The sequence below is a fragment of the Microchirus variegatus genome, assembly GCF_963457635.1.
Source record: "Microchirus variegatus genome assembly, chromosome: 17".
NCBI lineage: Eukaryota > Metazoa > Chordata > Actinopteri > Pleuronectiformes > Soleidae > Microchirus > Microchirus variegatus.
Genome location: NC_139818.1, coordinates 18,289,265 through 18,313,376, shown reverse-complemented (window position 1 = coordinate 18,313,376; position 24,112 = coordinate 18,289,265). Strand labels below are relative to the sequence as shown.

At 41.8% G+C, this 24,112-nt stretch overlaps 1 protein-coding gene across 1 annotated transcript in view; it reads left to right on the top strand.

The window, feature by feature from the left end:
• LOC310939052 (putative JmjC domain-containing histone demethylation protein 2C) overlaps nucleotides 1-24,112 on the top strand; it is a gene marked incomplete at both ends in the record, with an annotated part of 75,040 nt that overhangs the window by 18,903 nt on the left and 32,025 nt on the right. The window contains one exon of the mRNA XM_083903719.1: nucleotides 23,706-23,906. Within this exon, the coding sequence (XP_083759845.1) occupies nucleotides 23,706-23,906 (201 nt within the window). The remainder of the gene's footprint in view (nucleotides 1-23,705; nucleotides 23,907-24,112) is intronic.

The window sequence follows — 24,112 nt, the reverse complement described above, 5'->3', positions numbered from 1 at the left end:
TTCTGTTATCACCACATGATTCTGAGCTCAGTAAAGTGCCTGGCTGCTGCAGGGGGAGAACCCCATACTGTTTGTTTGGGTGTGCGTTTACTTAGAAGGTTCCTCATGGAGAAAGTCTTTCATGGCTGTCAGACTGAGGCGGATCATCGACAGACTGAAATGACAACACGTTGCTAACGGATTTCACCGACAGGAGCTTTGTCTATGTAAAAATGAAAACAAAGTTATAGTGTGTTTTTTTTTTTTTAAAGAAAACAGAACCGTGAGCCAACCGCGGAGTACATAAAGTAAATTTATATCATGTAATAATTGATAGAAAATATGGCAGATACTTGACATTTATTTTGTTTTTGACCTAGTTTTGTCTTTCATCACTTTGTTCATCACTGTCCATTTCAGTCATGTGATAGATAGATAGATAGATAGATAGATAGATAGATAGATAGATAGATAGATAGATAGATAGATAGATAGATAGATAGATAGATAGATAGATAGATAGATAGATAGATAGATAGATACTAATTAGTAAGCTAGCTAGTATAGATTGATATATACTAGTTGGTAGGTAAGCTAGCGAGAATAGATAGGTAGATACTAGTTTGTGAGCTAGCTAGCATAGATAGACATATTCTAGTTAGTAAGCTAGCTAGCATAGGTAGAGAGATACTATTTCGCTAGCTAGAATAGATGGATAGATACTAGTTAGCAAGCTAGCTATATTAGATCGATACTGTAATAACTAGGAAACTATTAATAAAAAAAAATCTGGAAATTACAGTGCCACAACGGCTTCAAAACAAACATAACACCACACATTTCCTCAGATAATTTCCCAACGTTATAAGTAGCGATGAGCTTATTCTCCTGGATATGTTCCACAACTAAACAGCTCAGCTGTTGAATCACTGTTTTTCACTTGGCTCTATTCAACTAATTTCCTTTGGCCTGTCTGACCTTTGACACTTTGGGGCCAGTGCTCACAAATCTGGAAGCTATTGTTGATTCTTGGCCACATCATGTTAGCATATTTGTCCCTAAGTCATGTGTCAACTTCCTTTAAGTTTACGATTTCTGTAAAGCTTAAAAACATGTTCTTGTCCTAGAATAACTATGACAATGTTGGATTATGTTTCCATCTATGTTTTTCTTCTGGATATAATCCATAATCTTGTATCCAGCACCATGGCAACAGCCTAAAGCTACGCTTTAGGCTGACTCTTCTGTTTCCGTTTGCCGGCCGGTGGTTGGACTTTGACCTGTGTGTCTCTGTAATAGCTAAAGATAAGAACAGTAGTTTGTGAATGAAAAAGAATGACACGGCAGCTCACTGCTGAAACACAGGAAACACAGTTTCTGTGTGCTCCAACACTGACACATTTTACTCCATCTATCAATAATAAGTAAGTAATGTAATAACAAGCCTCACAGTCTAACTTTTTAAACATGACTGCATATTTTTTAGTCTTTAGACTAGCAGGTTTTTTTTGCTTATATAATATATTTTCTGCTGTGTGTGTGTGTGTGTGTGTGTGTGTGAGAGCGCTCTTTTCGAGCCAGGAAACATGCAATTTGAAACGGTGGGATGGTGGAATTTCTAACCCACATGCTGTAGCAGGAGATGAAGACACGTGAGCCAGTTGACCTCAAACCATCTCTGAGAGAGAGACGGTGGGGAGGGGGACGGGGCGCAGTGGTGAAATATACACACACGGCACGGAGAAATATGTGTGTGTGTGTTAAACGGAGGAGGGAAGAGGCTGGGGGAGAAGGGGACGCTGTGAACAAACTGTGCTGGTGACATAACACCGTCCTGTAATTGAATTACCTCTAACGTTACCTGGGACATGGGTTCAGTTTCGCACAGAGCGAGGCGCGGCGGGGGCAGTGCCACCTCTCGTCCCGCAGGGAATACAGAAACCGACTGTATTCACAGTGAGATCAGGCACTTGAAGGAGGGGGAAAAAACAGACCAAGAGAGATGGAATATGGAGGGTTCTCAGTGTCTGGTTTCAATTAACATGCTCGACAATCCTGCTGTGTTTGTCTCTTGGCTTTCACACATGAACGTGTAAGGGTGTGTGTGTGTGTGTGTGTGTGTGAGTGAGAGATAGAGAGACTTTGTCTGGAGTCAGTTTGAGGGTTATTTCATGTCGTGGCTCAGGACAGTTCTGTTTATCACAATAACGTACAAGTCTCACTATCGTGCACAAATATACTCCACACACTACATACTATAATGGAGACCACACATGAATAATCCCATGTCAGAGGCACACACATGCACATGGGTGGCCTTTAACTAGTTCCTTGAACTCAAAGGTGATCCAGTTCAAAGCCCAGAGATGTATATTATTATTTTTTGGTTAACTAGTCAACAATTGTGTCCTTAGCCCTGGCTGACCGTGATAAAAAGTCAAATGTACCACTGGCTGTATAAAATCTTGGCATAGAGGCCTCACTTTAACACTGGCTCCATGTCATCCTTTCATATAATGCAGTAAAGTTGATTTGTTGCACGGTGTGCACTTTAATCATTTTGGTCTTCTTTCTGTTACTTTGCAATTGCTAATCAGAGCACGCACACATTTGTATTCTAAAGATCCTGACGAAACACTGCACATACAGAGATGTAACCATTGACTTTTTTTTTTTTTACAGCCCCTGTTAAGATGCTTTCTTTTTTGACCACAAAAGTAATCCTGTATTGGTCACCTGTTTATGTTTATGGGTTATGTTTCAGTGTTACCTCTATTGGGCAATAGTGGGCAAACGTGGGGGAACTGTGTCTCTGTTCCTGTCTGCGGTGCTGGCAGCATTCGTGAACATCTCTGTTTTGGGGGCTTGAAAACTTTGTAGCACGTAGCTGTAGCAGATATGATGCATTTCTTAAGTTTGCATAACTTTTCTTTTGTTTCTAATGCAAAACAGACAGTTTAAGCTACATTTATAGTTCCAATTTTCATAAAATCCTGACTCTCGCCCAGTTTTTTTTTCTCTTTGATTCAGGTCTATAACATATGTTCATGAGAGTGATCTTGACGTCAGGATTTAGTTAAGTTTGGCTCCAACTGAGAAGTTTATATAGTTCACTGCAAACACAGAGAGAAGAATTTTTTTTTTTCCCTGACATGGCAGAATGTGTGTTCTGCTGCTCTGCTGGATCCATTTCAAACACACACTCACGCACATGCACACACTGCCTTTGTTGATGTTTGCGTTAAATAGCTCCGGGTTGAGTCATCGCTCCTCTGTGTATCTCCAGCTTTCACTGGAGTTTCTATTTCTTTTTTCTTTTCTTCAAGCTTGAGTCAGTCCACATTAATTCAGATACTGTGGCTCCTTTAAACTTTAAATTTACACAGAAAGGCACCATAAAACCATTTTGACACAGTTCCTAGTAATTAAAAGAAAACTTCAACTTTCAAGAATCTTAAAGATTAAAAATACCTTTTCCTCTTGTTTTTTTGGACAGAAAGGTTTAGTGCTTTGTATCTGGTTGTAATGTGGATGTTACTCTCTGCGGTTTTGGGCTTCACAGAGCCGACAGTAAACAGGCCTTGTAACGGCAAGATCGCTCTTATATTTTTGGACTCCAGAATAGTGCGGTGAGGTTTGAGTCTCATGTGCTGTGTAATTAAGCCGGGGCTAAATTTAAACCAATCTGTGATTAGATTTAACAAGCTAACAAACACAGACAGCGCTGCAGCTCGCACACATCACATACATGCGCTGTTGCATGTGTGTTAGACGTTGTTGTCGCGAACGCTACAAAGACAATGTTGGAATATTTGCAGGTTGCATTAATTTAGGTTCCAAAAGATCCTTCAGCCATTATGGCATTGCAAAGTAGAACAGAATGTGGGCTATTCTTCATTTAATGGCTTTATTTGTGTGCTAAGTCGAAGCAAAATCCTGCTTTGGTTAGGTTAAAAACCTTGCACGCGTTCATGCAGTATATACTTTTAAGGACACTACATTTAACTCCATTCATTCCTTACCACTTCCTCATTAAGCAGATTCTGCCTTAGTAGGACCAGGTTTTGGTGTCTATGAGGAGTAGGAGTCAGGAAAAGTCAGTGTTTTTGTCAGAAAAGGTCCCTAAAGAGGTGTCAAGCACACACACACTCAGTCAGTCAACCCTGACAAGTGGCCGTAATGGTGCAGAATTATGAAAGGCTATCTGTGTGATGTCAGTCATTGGCCACTAGTATGAAAACAGAAAACTACTGAATGACTGACAGCTTGGTCTACAGCTGTCAGTCATTCTGTCTGCTGCCTCCTCTCTCTCTCTTTCTCTGCCTATTCACTAACACGGATTGTGGTAACTTCTCATTAAAAAAAAAAAGGTCTGAGGCAAATGTCCACGAGGAAGAGAGAGAGAGAGAGAGAGAGTGAAGGAATACAGACATGTCTCCGAGGAGTAAGAGAAGAAGTCCAAGTCTTGAGGCCAGTTTATTGTTTCTGTGTCAGCATGTCTACAAGAGTCCATGTGGACTTTGTGTGGGCTGTGTCCATCCTGTGTGTGTGTTGTGTGGACTCAAGTTGTTTCATGCAAAAATGTCCAAATGTATCCATACTTGGTGTTATTCATACCAAATAGTCACATGGACAAATTTCCTTTTTCTTTTTCCATTTGTTTAGCCAAACGAAACAAAGAAAGGATTCTTTTTTTTATTCTTCCTGTCACACTGACATAGTGTGCAGGTGTGGAATGTGCCCACGTATGCTTTAGTACGAATCGAGGCTCATCCACGACGTCCGCCGGATGGAAAAGGGGAAACCATTAAACTCTGGCGTTGAGAGCAGTTACCACCTGAACAGCACATGTCAGGCAATTAAAGATAGAGGTGAGTCAGGAAGCCTGTCCAGAGTGTACCTCGCCTTTCACCCACATGTCAGCCGAGATTGGCTCCAGGCCCCTGTGTCCAAATTGTTCCAAAGCTTTTGTCATCGTTTGCCAAGCTCCTGTCATCTTTTTTTTTTTACAACGCACAGCTGATGATCTTAGACCACACAGGTTTTTATCAGCTGCAGAAAACAAACAATTCTGAACTACAGCTAGTGTTAATTGATATTGAACGTTTTTCCCAGGGATTTCACTCGCATCTTACAGACTCCTTCAGCACATGTAGAGTACATAGTTGTCTTTAAGATCAATATCGCCGCTGTCAAATAAACATTACTGAGTCGCTGAGAGATGTTCCAGATAAAATACCCTTTTTGCCTGATTGACCTTCACAGAGAAGTCATTTTGTAAGCCCCTGAGCTAACCTAATGCAGTTTCGGCAGATCTAGTCTCGTGTTGCACGTCTTACAAATGGGTTAGCTTTTGTCCAGGATCTTCATCTTTAAATTTCAAATGCCAAAACACTCGATCTGCCTTAAGGCTGAGTGGTGGCTTGAGTTAAGCAGCAGCCACCATGTGTATGTCTCTCACTTTGAGACCAACAGCTGTAAAGCTCCACACATCTGTGGGAAATCAAAAGAACGCCTATTGTGAAGTGAATTCTTTTTTTAAACCTTTTCTTATTCACACTGAATGACAGCCTGTGACGATCAAATCTGAGACACATCCTGAAAAGCACTCGCACCAGAAACCTGATATATCCGTGAATAAATAGTGCTGCCACACCATTTACCTTCTGCTGTCTCTTGTGGTCTCGCTGTCCCCCGTGGAAGGTGACAGACTTGAAAAGTTTCCAAGACACACTCAAAAGTTCATTTCAGAATTAAATTGCTTTTTCAGGCAAGAACTGGAAAAACAATGGATAGACCTGAGACCACAGTGTCTCCAGCAGCGCCGTCTAAAGCTCATAAGATCGGTTATGCTTACTCAGCTCATGTTTGCTTTGTTCTTTGCTTTGTTTCGGCACGTCTGTCAGTGACACACACACTTTTATTATTGTGTTGACATCCCCAGTGTTTACTGCTATGAAACCCACAGTGGAGGGAAAACACTGATTTCAGACTACAGACACTGTAGAACTCCTTAATCTGTCCCCCGTGGATCTGACTGTGTGCACGCTAATGTCTGGTTAAACCACTCTAATATGGAAGTCTGCATTGAACAGATGGTAGCGAGCAAGCTGCTGTGTATACATGCGTGTGTGTGTGTGTGTGTGTGTGTGTGTGCACATGAATGCGTGCGTGTGTGATCTCCTCAATAAGGCTCTTTGGCTGCATTACTGTCCTCAACAGTGAGGTAGATATGAGCAACAGTAGCCATCGCTGCATTGTGGATAACAATGGCAGCTCTAAATAACGATAAAAAGAGTTAATCTGCGTATTCGTCGGTTAACAGAAAGTGATTATGAATAATAAGAATCAGAAACCCAACCAACCAAAAACAAACATGGTTGTTCTTGCAGCAAATAGTGTTTCATAAACACTACCTGCTTAACAACCAACTAATCATTTAAGTCATATTGATTTTTCAAACTACAATTAGACCACTAGACCTCCTCCTACATCCTTATCCTTAACTTTGCTAGCAGCTTGAGTTAACCATAGTGACATATTGCGCAGCTCAAATCCACTGTGTCAGACCAGTATGAAAGGAATTAAGCTCACATTTGGGGGTCCCATGATTATGGCCTTCTCTGATTGGTAGAAGACTGAAGCTTACTTAGAAAAGGGGGAATATTGCAGCATTGCTTTTTGGCTGTTCAACGAATCTGCATCTCAGACGCTTTTAATAGCAAAAAGCATCAGCTACCATGACAAACATTTCATACCGTTTTCTGTTTGCTGTGGTGAGCTAATGAATCTTAAGTTCATACGTGTGCCTGTGCTTCATAATAATTGCAGGCTTTTATTTTGAAAATCCATTAAAAATATGTGTACTGGATAAATACGAGGTGAATTCATCATCACCTCGAGTAACCAGAGCTCTCAGATGTTTCACTATATCTCCGTCTCAGAGATTTGTTCAGTTAAGGTTTGTGTTGTGTATATTTTCTTTGATTATCTGATATTATTTTTTTTAGTGAGCCACTTGAAAACAGTGTCCAGGTGGCCTGGTTTAATGGCATCTTGTTTTCTTTGTGATAATCGGCAATGTTTTTCTCTTAGACAGCTGTCTGACTCTATGTACAGTATAGACAGTGATATAATATTGTTTCCAATATCAATGACTCACTTAGCTGTATGTCAGGATGATAAAGATTTGAGTTCAGTAATTGCTGACGCTTTCAGACTATTAAGAGCCCTTTTGTTTTAAAATGACTCGGCTATTATATTCCCCGAAGCTTGATGAACTGATTCTCGTGATTATATTACAGTGTCTGCAGACAATCAGTCATGTATTAACCATTGCAAATTGTTCCATTACAACACAGCCAGTGAGGAGCATGTGGGAGATTAGAGGTGACATTTAATTTAGCAGCTCTGCTTCCGAAAAACAAAGCATTGCACCAACATACTATATCATGCACCTGGGAGTGTCACGGTAACCTGCAGTCTGTGGAATTTGTGCCAACGCTTTGATCGTTTATCATTTTCTCCCACAGTTATAAATCTGTCAGACCGTGAACATGTAATGTTCTCAAGTTGCTTTATTGAGTCTTTTTCCACCCACAGGTGTATACTGAAAGGTAACACAACACTGTAGACTGGTTTACCATGGAAATACCAGGTTAAAAGAATGGGAGGAGTGGTCTTTTGTGTCGTAAATCCTTATTGAAGTATTTATTTTCAAGCTGTATGGAAATCAGTCATCAAACTGTTCAAACACACTTGAGTTCTGTTTGTTTGGGTGGCTGTTGCTACTCGTGCACCAATCAAATAGCTGGTGAAGGTTTTATCCCAGCTTGTTTCGCCCTGTTGTTGTGTAAAGTGTTTTGAGAGGCCATTAAGAATGTAAGGACCCCAAATACCGCTGTATTTGTAACAGCGGGGTCGTATTGTAGCAGTGAATGTTATGTTCTATAAAACTGCGTGTTTACGGCAGGTGAGGAAACATCGTGTCTTTGTAGTAAAACTGAACGTGTGCTGAGCCACACACACAGTCATGGACCCAGGTTATTGAATATTTAGCAGCCAGATGACTTGACCTAGATTTACATTTACTACTCTGCCCTCTTTCACAAATGGCGCTTCTCCATGATACTGTTCTTGTACTACTTTGCTTTTGTCAAGTCGACTCAAGTTTGGTATCAGGCACGTCGTTTTTCTCAATATGGGGATGGGTGCACTCTACTTATTACTAGATTAAATCACATTTTGACCCAATATTCTGAATCGGAGATTGACGGGTTTGTTCGCGGTTGGCTTCTGCCTCACTCGACTCCAAACAGAGCAATGAACAAATCGTTTATGTAAGTTCACTATGTTCACCCGATCATCCGATCATCCGCGAACGACACAACGCTATCACAAACAATGGAGGACATTGAGGCGATGGTGTACTTGCTGCTCGGTCTGAAGCTGTTCGTCACGCACAAAGCGGACAGCAGCAATGCACATTAGCGCTAATGCTTTTGCCGTTTTTAAGAAGACACTCTCCGACGGTGGCCAGCAGGCTGACGTCGCATATTTAGTATCACCTCACCTCGCCAGAGCAGGTACCAGGTACTATCCCTCATGGAAAAGCAAAGAAAACTGAGTAGAGTAGAGTTGAGCCGAGTCCTGCTACAACTGCATAATGGAAACGCGCCAACAGAGATGCTTCATGATCACATAAGTGCATCGAAGACTGCACTCTTTGCACTCATTAAGTGCACAATCCTTCCTGCATTTGAAACTGGAGACCATGAGAACATGAGCGGAAGTACTGCAAGGGGAGTTGACCATAAAACAGGCTGGTAGAAATGGAAAGCTTTTCTGTCCTGCTCATGTTCGTGTGTAGATATTTCACAGATGAAGTGCTAGCTCTTCTGACAGCTAAATCCTTTGTGTGTATACAACGGACTTACACGGCCATAAATCTTAGTTTTTTTTTTTTTTTTATGAAAACTACTAAATTAAATTGCTTCTTCTTTTTTTTTAATGCTTTACTTTCCGTGTCTATGAAGAGGTCATAATAAATCATTTCACTTTCTTGGGAACCTTGTAAGAGATGAGCTCACTCCGTGTATGTATGTGTACCATTACGTGGTCTGACTCGTGGTGTCACTGGGTTTATTTACCAGCGAGAGTTCCTTCCCTTCCCCCCCGGGGGGTCTGAATCAGCTGAGCGCCGCAATATCTAATGTGTTCACTCGAACACAAGCGCACATGCACTACACAAACGCACATCGATGTGGTGTGAAACGAACTCATTCATTAGCCAGCAGCCAGCGAGTGGATAAGAGCTTTCAAAATGTCCCTAATGACTTCATCTTCTCAGCCGGCAGTGAGTATGTGTTTGTGAGAACTGGTATTTTCACTCTCTTAGAAGATTTTCCAAACTCGTAAAAAAACATTGTGCATTGGTCTATAAACCAGTCTTAATTAGAACCATTGTTCTGTCATATGTATTGTTGAAATATCTGCTATTCTTTGCACCTAAGCCCTCACATAAACCCTAATCTGAGACTATCTTAAACTTGAAGCACAGGATTGATTGAAGTGTGATTACACGTCACTTATTTGGTCTAGCTTAATAACGGAATGAGACAGCAGCGTCTGTGTTTGGCTCATGTTTCTATCACATGCACAATGTGAACTATCGATTAGATAAAAGACTTTTATATATTACAGAGAGAGTTACAGAGGAGGGGGGACTGTGATGTTGCGTCTGCTTGTTGTTAGCTCAGCGTGTTTCACACTGTTAATTGTCCACCAGATGTTGTGCGTGGAGACCACACCCTTTTACACACCTCATCGTTCTATCTTGTGTTTTATCTTTTTATTATATTAGGCTTTACTAGAAAGTATAAGTCCATATTTAATGACATGAACAATCAGTTTGTTTAGTCTGCTTTATCTTACTCCGGTTTGATCCAAACTTGGCAGTGCCTGAACTCCTTTAAGAATGAAATTGACACAGCTTCATATACTCACTTAGACTTGAAATCTAAGACATGTCTGGTGGCCTAGCGGTTTAGGAGACGTTCCATATACTGTAGCAGCAACCGAGGCCAAGAAGGGTACATGTCATAATCCAGTCTATGTTTGCTTTTCCACTATGAGAATAACTGCCGTTTCTTACGCTGTTACTTATTTCCAAACTTCAATTGGAAAGGAATTTTTTGGCAGTGTACATATCATTTACTCTTGCCAGCTTCATTGTCTTCATCTTATTGCTACATCAGTAAATCCTGGGTTAGACGACACCTTTTTTTTAGCCCAGATAATCTGCTTGCTGACGTTGTATCTAAGGAAGGGTACTAAGAACCAGAATTCAGTTCATCATCATTGGTCGTCAGTATTAAAGTACAGTTAAACATCTGGTACAAAGGACACCACTGTCAACATGCATGTCGCGTCACTTCTAACTGCTGCTGCCAACAACTGTGACTGAAGGCTGAACATAGGGAACATGACTCAGGGAAAAACAGTTGCAGGGCTGTCACCAAGTTTATTATAAGACAACTCTTCTCTCTGCCAAGCACTTAGGACTACTGTTTGTTTTCCATGTGTGTTTGAAGTGATGGGATGGAGGGAAAATGGTAGACATACAGTAGAGAAAGGTGGAGTGCCTGCAGTCATGTGTCTTCAGCCACTTCCTTCACAACAATTAACACTGCAGGAATAGCAGCTCCTAGAAACGAGTTGTGCTACTCTTATAGCTGTGTGTGTGTGTGTGTGTGTGTGTGTGTGTGTGTAGAGTCAGGTGACAGACAGGTAACACAGGAATCTCTCCACGCCCTGAGCATGCAAGGAATTAGCTAGAGGGAGCAAGTGATCAGACTGTATACACCTTTGTGTGTGTGTGTGTGAGAATATTTCTAATACTGCTGCTGGAGGATATTTTGACCTTTTCTGTCAAAGAGAGTTGTTTTGTTAGTCCACCACCACCACCACCACCACACTCACACGGTGCTGCATGTTACCCATCGTATTTTAAGAGTGTCCAGCTGCTCTTTGACAATCTTTGGGCCTTGGTAATGTTTGTTTGGGAGTGAAGCAGCTTCCTGTGCAGTGCACTGCCATGGACGCGATGTGTGTGGTCGAACAGAGGTGTTAAACATATCATCCGGCGATTCCTGTAGACCTTTCCCCCCGAGCTTCTTCTTTATCATAAGTAGTGATGTGGTAGTGATCTGACTAAAGAATATGGCAGCGAGAGAGAGAGAGATCACCATCTGAACTCTTTGAAACCTCTGCAATCACTAATCCTTTTTAGGGCACATACAGTATATATATATATATATATACTCACACACTCCCTCGTCTCTGTTCCCTTTCTCTCTCTTGTACCAGGCTGTTATAGCCTGAGATGTCAGAGACCATTTGTCTTCTGCAACACACACACACACACGCACGCACGCACACACACACACACACACACACACACACACACACACACACACACACACACACACACACACACACACACACACACACACACACACACACACACACACACACACACACACACACACACACACACTTGTTCTTGTCACTCTCCACAAACCTTGTGCAGACCTACTTTTGAGTGTTCGCTCAAATAGAGGTCTCCTTTGTTCGGTTCTCTCTCTCTCTCTCTCTCTCTCTCTCTCTCTCTCTCTCTCTCTCTCTCTCTCTCTCTCTCTCTCTCTCTCTCTCTCCCTCTCTTTCTCTATGTATGGAAACTCGTGGCCTCCCCTCTGTCCTTCAAAAAGCGCCAAATCTCTCTCTCTCTCCGTCTCTCCCCCCTCAAAAACACACACATTTTCTCTGTCTCCTGTCCGTCTCCCTCCTTCATATTCTCTCTCTCACACACACACACACACAACCATACACTGTTAAGTCTCAGTGAAGTCACATGCATCTGTAGTAGTTCTCTGTTTCTCATATTATTGGCCTGACACGACACCACAGGGTATTCACGTGATCAGTAATCTGTCTAGCCGTGTGTGTGTGTGTGTGACATTGATATTGAATAATTAAATAAATATTTATTTATTTAACGCTTCAATAATGATGTCTACTAAGCTGCAATAAATCCGGTACAGTCATAGCGTGGGAACTGTCTTCAGTGTCGCCCTGAAGACGTCCAGTAGGGCCTTTGTTTGAAGAATGTGTTGATAAAAATGATATTTAAAACAAATATGGATGTTGTAACTGTCCTCTGTGTTCATGTCTGGTTCTGCTGGTGGCCTGATTGATTGTTACAGACGGGTCAGTGCTTCTGTGTCAGACTGAAGCAACAGTGGGGCAGAGTTGCAGCTAGAGATCTCGTGTTATTATGATAAGTGTTCATTTTAAAGGGCAATTGTTGGCATCGCAGTTAGAAAACCTTTAAATCTACCCCTCAACGCAATTAATCATCCCATTATTTTCACTCTACTCATCATCTCGCAGCCATTCAGAGGGTTTTACTCAGCTTAGCTTTCCTGTCTCTGTCTGATATTTAGCTATAACTGAACTATAATATTTCACAGTGACATCATTGTTCCACAGTGTCCAATTCCTCACCCTTTTGTCCAGCATTACTATAACCTACTGGGAATTCATGACACCACCCAACAATACAGCTGAATCAAAGCAGATATTTAAGCTTTAGGTGCCCATTTACACCCTTTTGTGCAAGCATCTTGCATAGTTTAGCCGAATGATTCTCTACTTTGCATGGGTAAGGCCTTTACCTGCATGATTTGGCTTCATATCCTCAGTATAACTGTAACACACAAATGTCAAATCATACCGTAACACCAATAAAATATTTGGCCACTTGTATTTACAGACGTCCGTCAGCACCATCTCGGAGAATCACCTCTGCACATGTGAGGTAAAAAAAAAAAAGTAATCGGTCGCCTGACTCTTTCTCACTGTGCAGGATAAACAGAACACTAACACACACATGCACTCACACACACATAAGCTTGCACAGTCCTCAGGCAGGCATGCAGGCATGCGGGGCTGGAGAAGACAACAGGGATTTTCCCATACTGCCTCTGCAGCGGCTGCCCTAGATTCCACCAAACGATTGTCTCGATGCAACTCGGGCTATTATTAGAGCTGTATTATCAGGAGAGACGGAGTGAGAGGGGAGGACGGAAGGAAGGAGAATGTAGAAGAGAAAGAAAAGAAAAAGAAAGACAACAAATGCCTTGTTTTTGCTTCCACCCCGTGTCCTCACTTCCACTGAATATTCATCACAATGTCTCTGTTGCTTTGTGTCACGAGGGTTCCTCAGAGTATTCTGTGTTTAATAGCTCTGTATTGGCAGTACAGTACGAGGAGTCAGGCACTCGCCTCCTCAATGTTGTTTCTGTTGCATCCAAACATCACAGGGTGACTTAATGTACTCATAAAGTGGGGAATTACTTTATTTTGAAAGGTTTTTTAAGTACATTTGATTCAAAACATTAATTTCTCCAAAGATACAATAAATTCAATGGTCCAACACGTTCAATTTGATGAGTTAAACACGGAATGTGTGCATTTTGTGCTTTATATAACATATTTGGCATAAAGAGCTGTGTTTTCAATGCACAAGCTTAAGCTTTAGCCTCACGCTGCATACCTTTAAACACATCAAAGACCAACTCAATTCAGCCAAAAGGAAGTATTTAAGTCTTTTCCCCAGCAATGTCTTTAGAACAACATTGAACTATTTTTGGATGAGCCTTTTCCTTCCTTCCCTCTCTTCCTCTCACCTCTCCCTCCCTCGCTCCTCTCTTCTGGGCCCACACATCCTCCGAGATGGAGGAGGAGGGTGGGGGTCACGTCGCTCCTCCTCAAGGCTGTTTACTTTTCCTCTCTCTCTTTCTTTCTCTCATCTATCGCTTTTCTGTGTCTGTGCCAAGTTATTTCTCTTCCCCTCTCACCCGTCTCCCAACTTTTTTTTCACTCCCCCGTTTCTCTGCGCACGGCGTTTCATGTCTCGACGCTCTCTGTCATTCTTGCCGTCGTTGCGTCTGCTCCGGCTCCCATGTGGGTTTGACAGCGAGAGGTAGAGTGAGGCGAAGAGACGGAGGGAGGGAGAGGTGACCTTGTGGAAGAGGGGATGTCACTTCATGCTGTCATTGAGTATTACTTCAGCTCATCTGCTCTCTTATTCCATTTCTCCCCTTCACGTTACTTACACCTCAGTGAAGCCATTCTTTCCTCCTCATGTGTTCTGTCAATCTATCTCTGTGATGAATCTTTGACAACGTTGAGCGGATCTTATTGTTTAATGCTGTTAAATCCCACTGAGGACATTTTATTGACTCTGGGAACTTAGCTGATGCAACATTTGCGGATCTTCTCGACCTTAAGTGTCTGGGTGTGTTGCTGTTGCCTGTGGACTTTGTTACGCCGGTGATCTCTTAAAGCTTTCAGTGGTTTTCACCAAGAGCCTCTCGTCTTTGTTCTCTCCTGAGGGGAGGGAGTCGATAATGTGACCGTACAGATGTTCCCATGTGTGAAAACGTGTGAAATAGAGCTGAATCGATTATTAAATTAATTGTCAACTATAAACTATCGATTAATCGGTTTGAAGCTTTTTCCAAAAAGATTTCTGATTGTTTCAGCATCTTAAATGTGAATATTTTCTTCGTTTCTTTGCTCCACATAACAAAGAAATCATTAAAGGAGACATATTATACCCTATTTCTCCAAGTTAACCTAGTTTCCTGTTGTCCTAATGAACATTTCTGTGGCATCCTTTGGTCAAAATACCATAAGAATGAAGCACCACAGCAGTTCAATCACCCTGCCAAAACAGCCCTGTTCAGAATGCTCTGTTTAGTATCTCTTTAAAGAAAATAAAAAAAAGTAAAACGAAACTTAAGGGACAGGAAATGACATCAGCCACAGAGGCTACTGAGAGCTAACAGCAGTTAGCATTTGGAAAAGTGATCATTTGAAGGCTCTAGCAGGCACATTGCCCGCATATATAAAATGTATCCACTGGACACGTAAATCTTCTGAGGCTGGAAGTTTGTGTAGAACTCTGTGCTGCACTGTGGAGCAAAGAATAGAACTTTTCGCGGACGTCCGGTTTTCGGATGCCGTTGCCCTCGCCCGCACTCTCGCATGTTTTTACGGACAAAGCAGACTTCCGCATTGTGACGTCCCGGTGAGCGCGGAAGTCAACATTGCCTGTTTTATCTCCTGTACTTAGACTGAGGAGTCCCAGAGTCCCAAATATAAATATTAAAATGATTAAAAAGTTGATTTTGCATAATATGGGACCTTCATATGTGATCATTTCAGCGAGTTGGCGTGAGTAGACGTAACATTCGCGTTGACGCGAGTTGACGTGTTGCTCTGGTTGTGACAGCCAGCCAAGCACTGAAACGTTTACAGCTGGCCTTCGTTCTCCTCCGCTCTCATAACGTATCAATTATCCGCCGGGTTTTTTGCGAGATTACTCTGTCCTCACTCGGTGTCATGTTTCCCCTTTGTCCTACCATTTACCCTTAGCCGTAGCCATTCCAGTTGTGAGAAAAACCCACATGCACACACATGGTCAGAGTTTTTGTATTCGGAGCAGAACATCAAATGTGCCTTTGCCCACAGCAGCCCCTACTTGAATTCTGTTTTGCATGATGAGATTTCTTCTTCTTCTCCTGCTCTCTCTGTCCTTGAATGATGAGATTTTTTTTTTCTTTCTTTCCTTCTCTCTGTCTGACTCGTTCTTGATTGTTAGTAATTGCGAGGAGAAGCCAGCCAAGAGCCCAGTGACTCAGAAGCTGTTTCATATATTTATGCACCTCTAGGGGACCATCTCTCTGTCTCCCTCTCTCTTCCCCTCGCTGATTGGTATTCTCTCGCAGTAGAAAGCAGCAGCAGTATCATTTGCTCCATTGTCGGTGAGGAGGCACCTTGGGTGCAGAGTTATCTGTGTGGTGGTTGTTGCTGCGATCAGCTTCACTCTCCTCTTTTCAATGCCTCTGGAGGTGTTATGTCTTTCACGTTTGCCTGTCTGTCCCATTTTGGCACGGACGTACACTCGGATTCAAGGTTGAAGCAATTAGAATTTGACAAAACATGTGAGGTAATAGGTTAAAACGATGAAGTGATGACATTTTCTGTTAAAAGGTCAATTCCGCTGACTTTCGCCGGTGACGGCATGTAATCTAATCTTTGTCCACACCCTTGGAAATAGCGGTGATAGGAGCATGGATCTTAAAATACAGCTGTGTGTGTGTGAAACATCCACGTTTGCAGCGTGACTCATTAAGACTCTAATGTTCTCTCTTTTAGCGTCCGATTAAATCTGAAATTTGGCAAGTAAGCATTTTCACTTTGACACCAAATCCTCAGCCGAGTTGGCCGACTGTCCACCGATCACAGGATCAGACACTTTCAGTTTCACACTGGTTTGATGAAGCATATAAACACAGGGCATTAATCCTAGTGTCATTTCAAGTCAGTCACCATCCTTTTCTAGTCTCCTGAACTTAAATTTCCCAGCATAAATTCCACCTCCTCTCATTTCAAATCACCTTCCTCCCATACATCAACTTCTTGCCATTTTTATTTTTTGCTCTTCTTCCCTCTTCCATTCTTTCCTTAATACGGTCCTCTCGCCTCCTGCTTCATTTTCCGCTGTCTGTCACTGAGGAAACGATCCTCTTCCTCATTTGAATCTTTCTTTACATCTTGTCCTCGCCTCCCTCTCTCTCTCTCTCTCTTGCACTGTTTCACACCCATTGAATCCATTTCTCCATTTCCTCTCTCTGACAGTCATTTTTTTTTATCCCTCACCCACTCCTTCTATTTCTGTATTCATCTCTGTTTTTGCCTCTTGTTTTCCCTTCCATATGTTACTCATTAGCCTTTGCCACTTATGCTTTATTCTCAGACATTTCCCCCCCCACTGCGTGTCTTTTCAGAACCAGCAGCTCTGTGTTCTTGATGACTTCACTCAAGCACAGCAGTTACTTTGCTGCAGTCTTTCCGTGCTCTGTCATTCCCCCCCCCCCCCTCCTTCTCCCCTTTTCATCATAAAAGCGTTGTAATGGCTCTGTCCTGTTGCATTGTACTCGACCTCATATGACACTGTGTGTCCACACCCTGAGGAACCTTTTGTGCCGTATCAGTTCACTTGGTGGATGTTACATTATTCTCTGCATGTAGCGGCTGAGCATGAAGCATGATGATCGAGTTATGTACACCAATGTTTACGGCTGTAAAATGCACTCACTTCACACTTCATTGTGTTGTGGATTTAATTGTAAGTTTGCCCATCAAGCTACACTTAATGCCAATGTGTAAGATGTTTTTACAGCTGTTTCTTTGCTTCCTGTTTGCTTAGTTGTCCTCGACATGAGGAGTCGATGTCAAGTTCACCTGAGGCTAACTGAACTCGCTGGACTTGGTTGAGAAAGACACACAGTGTTCACGCTGCACGTCGCGAATAAAACCCAAGTCATGAATCCAAGACGCTGTGTGTAGACCTCCACTATAAAAGTTTGTGGCGAGGCGTAGATCAAGTCAAGGTTCAAAACCATTTCTAAAGCCTCGTGTGGCCCCAGGAGAACAGTGGCCTCGATAACTGTAAAATGGAACCAGCGGGCCTCTTCCAACAGTTGCCTGGATATAACTGAGGGGATTGATGGAGGCAACCAAATACAGATCCTACAGAGTCCAAGACCTTAGACTGTTCACTCGTTCACCTTTCAGCTTTTACAATGACCTGAAGCAAACAGCCATCACTGGAGTCAGTGTCTGTGCTGAAGTAGAAACATCTGTGCAGAGACCAGTTAACAAACACTTCCCACTGCCCAAATCCAGGTGTGTCAAACCTGTAGAGACTCAACCATGAATACATTGAGTTTATGGTTTGAAGACATTTTCAAATGAGAGATTTGTACTTTTTATTCTAAATGTTTGAGCATTTCTTTTTTCACTTTATACATTGTGGCTTGGCTTGAATGCAACAAGCACTGGAGGATCTTGACGGGAGTCAAGGAGCTGTGTATGTTAAATTGACCTACATTTAGTTCAGGCTGGCTATAACATTTTTTCATTTGCCATCAGATTGATTATTAAACTATTTAAGTCACATATTTCTACACACAACCACACACTTTGGTCATTGTACTCCATGTGCCCGGCAGTCAGGCTTTGTGACCTTTTGGGTAATGGGGGGGATAAACAATGTTTTCTGTGCAGCCGAGCTCAATAAATCAGATTAGATTTTTTTTTTTTTGGAGAACTGGATAGAGCTAACAGCATGTGTGTGTCTGGATGTGATGCCAGGGCTGACAGACTGACTGACAGAGAGACAGAGGGTCATGTCGCTGAGTGAAAAACCCATGATGTCATCAAAAGGGTTAAATCACAACAGATGAAACAGTAACAGAGCGGTCATGGACCTTCACATCCATGTCATGTCCCAGTAAAATCTGAGAGATGAGCTTCATTTATCAAACAAACCTCAGCATGATTAATATCATACCGAGCCACAGCCAGAGTCACATGCACAGATTGTGTCTCGCCTTCGTCACTGCGTCATGTTGTCCTCGTTTACCCTCTGCATGCACGGCCCCGCTGCACGGTGTTCCGTGCCGTTATCGGTTTATGTATTCTCCGGGCTTTCTATGCCGTTTGCATTTAAAAGACAGAGTGGGCTGCTCGCGCCGCATTGGTCGTTGGCTTTCCTCATCTCGCGCTCATTGGTTGTCACTGGCCTCTGGTGCAGCCAGCCAGAAAGTAGCTCTGCAGGCTTTAGTGATGGGCAGATTATACCGTGTGCTTTCATGTACACACACAGTCACATATAGCCGCATATATATATACGAGTCATATAATGTACATGAACATGCAAAAACAAACGAGAGAGGAGTGTTGGTTTTCCAAGCTGCTTTAAACTGTGGGATACAAAGTCCATGTTCAGTTTAGTCCTTTTTTTAATATAGTTGTCACTCAAATACATTGTGGATTTAGTTCAAAACAAAAATCCACATATCTGTCAGATTTTTGGATATTGCTTCAAAGACTGAAAGCTAAATAAAACTAACAGTATAGTATAAGTATTCATTATAGAGTATCATAGTTTCATACTCAATTAAATAACCTGTGCTTGGCCATTCATTTTGTTTATTGTGTGTTTATATGCTGCCATATATGCAATATAAGCACTGCAAAATGGACATAGGCTTTTTTTTCCCTAACCAGTGAAGCAATGTCACCATTTACAATGTGTTTGTGTGTACACGGCACTAAGTTAGTGCTTCTAATGCAGACAAACATTTACCTACACCTTACTTTTGTTTACAATAATTTACATAAGTACATATTTTGATGGAAATCCAAATGACAAATAAGTTTCGTCTAAATCTGTATGGATGTGCTGAAATTTGGGTGCACCAAAATAAAAGTTAGTCCAGAGCTGTGGAGCTTTATCTTCCGCAGGACTTTATACACTTGATTGGTCCACTGGATATCCGCATGAATAAGCAGGCGCACAGGTATTCTTAATTGTTTTTACACATCGATGTACACACTTGATACATCTTACCTAATTTCCCCCACTTGCCTCTCTTTCTCTAATCTTATATCTTCTTCATACACCGCAGTGCAGCGTGTATGTTCACGACTGAAAGAGGGAGTTTGCTGCATTTAATGCACACACACATTCACAGTTAACAAAAAGAACATATTTCCTAGTTTTGTGCTTTTCACGGACTGGATAATTTAAATTAGTAATAACATAACCCAACATTTTAGTAGGTCGGGCAGTATTGTATCTCTAAATTACGCTTGTATAAATTGTGCAAAATCTACGTATATTTAAAGCGTGTATGTGGAAAATGTCTGCGTCCTAGAGACACTTTGCCAGCTGAATATAAAAAAAAAAGCCCATCCTCCACAGTAGATAATAATAGCAGGAAATGCTGCTGACACACTGCTTAATGAGAAGTGGTTTGGGTGAGATGTGACACAAAGCCAGGTATAGCATCATCAGGTGCACACCGCTACAGATTGTGTGTACTGTGAAAGCAGTTTTTCATTTTCTCCAGCTCTGAGCTCCCCTGAATCATTGAACCGCACACACTCGCTCACAGTCACACCATCTGCACAGTGTCGTGTTTTGGATGGCCCTGCATCTGTGGTCAGCAGCGCCGTTCCTTTGTCTCGCTCGGTGTCGTTAGCGGGCGCTATCAGCGGGGCCTTCAGACGAGTGACACCCAGCCTATAGTGATGTGGCAAATGGCGAGAGCTGATACTGATAAAAATCTGATGCAGTGCAGTGTTGTAAGTGTGGCATCTGCTCCCCTTTGTTCTCTCCCTTTGTCTCATATTCTGCTCACTGTGGCTGATAGGAGCCTACTGATCCTTGAGCTGTGTGTGTGTGTGTGTGTGTGTGTGTATGTGTGTCCAGCGCTCACTGCTGCCTCCCGTTACTGTGGCAACAGACTCACCAGACACTTTCTCCTCTCTTTCCCATCCTAGCATGTGAATGTTTTTCTCAGCAGAACACTCGGTGTACTCGATGTACTGTTAGTGTGCAGTTCTTTGTGTAGATGGGCTCCGGTTTCATCGCCGCTCTGCACACGTTTATGATGAGCATTTGTTTTACTGTGTATCTATCTATCTATCTATCTATCTATCTATTAGGGATGCAATGGTACAGTTTCTCCACGGTTCAGTATGTATCACTGTTTTGGGGCCACGGTTTCGGTGCGGTTTCGATATCTTAATATAAAACTGCTCAGACTAGCAAAGGCAATATTACATTGTAAAAATAATTAAAAGCACAGATATAATCAAACCACAAACTTTATTTAAACAATAGTGCACTCAGATCAAATGAAACGGCAAACATGAAACCACACAAATTAAAAATAAATACAGTTTAGTTGCTATCCAACAATTTTAACCCACTCACAGAAACTACAACTACAAATACACCATGCTGCTCCACGTGAAAGAGATGGGTGTCGACGCTTGCTCTGGGTGGCGCTGTAGAGCGAGTGTCTGTCGAATATCCAACCTCAAACCAACTATCTGTCTATGCTAGCTTACTAACTAGTATCTATCTATGCTAGCTATCTTGCTATCTAGTATCTATCTATCTGTCTATCTATGCTAGCTAGCTTACTAACTAGTATCTATCTATCTATCTATCTATCTATCTATCTATCTATCTATCTATCTATCTATCTATCTATCTATCTATCTATCTATCTATCTATCTATCTATCTATCTATCTATCTATCTATCTATCTATCTATCTATCTATCTATCTATCTATCTATCTATCTATCTATCTATCTATACTATTAACACACTCGCTGACACATGTGTAATGTAATGTGTATGCAGAGGGATGGTTCTCTGTGTCTTTTAACAGTCCTTATCCTGTGTTTATACCGTTTATGTTCGTAGTCTTTAACGCAGACGAGTGACTGACACTTATGCACTCGTGTGGCAGCAGAAACTCCGTCTTGGATTCTCTTATATGTGTAAAGCGAGGTGGATGAGCTCTAAACCGTCGGACCGGTCGCAGGTGTTTGTTTTCAGTGTGCTGTGTGCTGCAGCAGAGTGTGTGTGTGTGTGTGTGTGTGTATGAGTCAGAGAAACCTGAGGCTGTGAATAACTTACAGTAGGTCTAATTATGGCGGGCGCTCTGACTACAGTGTGTTCACTTTATAGGCAGAATTTGGCAGCGGTCTGTGACTTGGGTTTTTGTGGAGTCACATTTTTATAAACTTTTGACCAAGTCTGACATTTCCTGTTTTCAAAAATTGGGTCACTGGCTTCCATGTTGTCACGTACTGTAGCATTTATTATACATTGAAGTACAGCGTGTGATCTTGCGGTCTTAGTCAAATATAAAAATAAGTAAATGACTATTTCACACCTAAAACACAGTTAGACCTGCAACTAACGATTATTTTCTCGATCAATCGGTGTTTGTCAAACCTGGAAATGACGATGTTCTTGCATGTCTTGTTTTCTCCACAAACCAAAATGATTCAGTTTTAATGATTTCTTTGTTATGTGGAGCAAAGAAACAAATCTGTCCATCCAGATTGCGACCACCTCGCTTATCTTTTTTTTCATTTAGTTTGCTGCTTTTATGTCACTCGTTGATAACAGTGTTTATGTTCAGGGGACTTTGTGATGTGATACTGACGACCTGGGTTATAATGACCTGAAGAGAAATCCTTGTGTGATATTGATTTTTTTTATTTTGTCTGATGACTGTATTTAGAGACTTTGGTGCGTTTTTTTGAATTTATTTTATGTATTTTATACATTTTATGCTTTATCATGACAAAATCCCCCCCCCCCCAAAAAAAAATGTTTGTTCTTTGCCCTAAACAAAGACGATGTCGCCTCAGCTGCTGGAACGCTCCGATGATCATTTATAATTGACACTGTAAACAGTTGATTAATTAATCAGAAGTAGTTTTGGAATGTCATTAATGAATCAGTAATTAAAGTATTAATAATAAATGGCAGTACACTAAAGCTGTTAAATAAAGTGAATTTAATGACACTCCCCTGAGATGAAATGGAGACTGTGACATTGACAGGTAGAGGTTCATCTTTGTTGTCTGGAATGAATTAGAGATGAAAGAATGGACGGCTGATAGTGGAGCTGATGGAGAAACAGTGTCCTGGAATGACTGCCACTGATACCCCGCGACATCAATAATCAATCGCGGTGTAACGTGAGAAGGGTCAGCTGATAAGAGCAGCGGGTAATAAACAGGGCTGCAGCATCAGCGGGGGCCTGCTCGGTATCTGCTCGCTTCAAGGGATCACTGGGTCGACTGCAGTGGTGTGTTTTTTGTTGTTGTTGTTGTTGTTGAGGGGTGGGGGCAGGGGCGAGGGGGCGGGGGAGGATGTCGAGGTATGAGGATGGATGAGGGAGCGGGAGGATAGGAGATCGGATGGAGAGGAGAGGGTGAAAATGAAATGAGATGATGGATGGAGCACATGCACACACATTCATGCCATCATAAAAATCACACTCCAGTGTCATCCGGTGACTGAATTTTATATTAGAAATAAAAAGAATGGCTTCTCTGGTTCCTAATAATGCTGTCTTATTATACATATTATATTATACTTGCATATACATGTATAGATATATGTATATCTATATATACACTTGTATACATGCATATATGTGTATATATGTATATATATGTATATATAGGCTAATACAACAACAGTGTAAATCCAAAATGTGTCAAAATATCATTTAAGCTGAATTATTGTCTCGACCTACACACATCTTATTCTACAGATTGAAGGGAACATCGTTGTGTCTCACATATCTGCACAAATATCACACAATAATCATTTTGAATAAGTTTTTCAAATGACAATGTGAATAGTGACGTAAAAATGACCATTCCCTCTGATATAGCGAATCATGTCGCAAGCGCAATTCCTGGTGAAATAATGTAATGGTGGCCTCAGACACAACTCTAATGTTGCAGCATCTCCTCTGTGTTGCTGGAGTAGTTAGTGAGTGGGGTGGGGTTTGCATGTAGAAGCAGATGCAGATGCAGAGCGAGGATGGGGGCGGTGGGAGCTTGAAACATGTGAGATGCTAATTTCTGCATGACTTTATGTGGAATAAATACTGATTAATGTCTGAATCACTAAACTACTCCACAATTGTTGCTTATGTGTTTGTTGAATCTTGTTTTCCTCTCTCTCTCTCTCTGATGTGCAGGTATACGTGGAGTTTGATGATCAGGAGTGGGAGAAAAGAGAGTGGGTCAAGGTCTACGAGGATTTCCAGCTGTTTCTACTGGAGCACCAGCTGGTCTGGGCCAAGAGGAAGGAGGGAGCAGGAGGAGGAGTGGGAGCAGGTGGAGGAGCAGGAGGCCTGCTGCAGGCAACCAAGGCTAAACACATACAGTGGCCCGCTCTGGTAAGAGTTTGATTTTCTATTTATAGGCCGGACAAAACAAACAGTTCACAGAGTATGACTAAGCTCTTTGTAATGTTTACCGCAAACTTTTGAAAGTACAAAGCTCAGACTCTTTATTTTTCACTCTGTGTAACATATTTTGTTTTTGTGCACAGTCACCAGTGTTGTCATGGTCTCTGTGACGTGTGTTGTTGCCTATCTGAGAG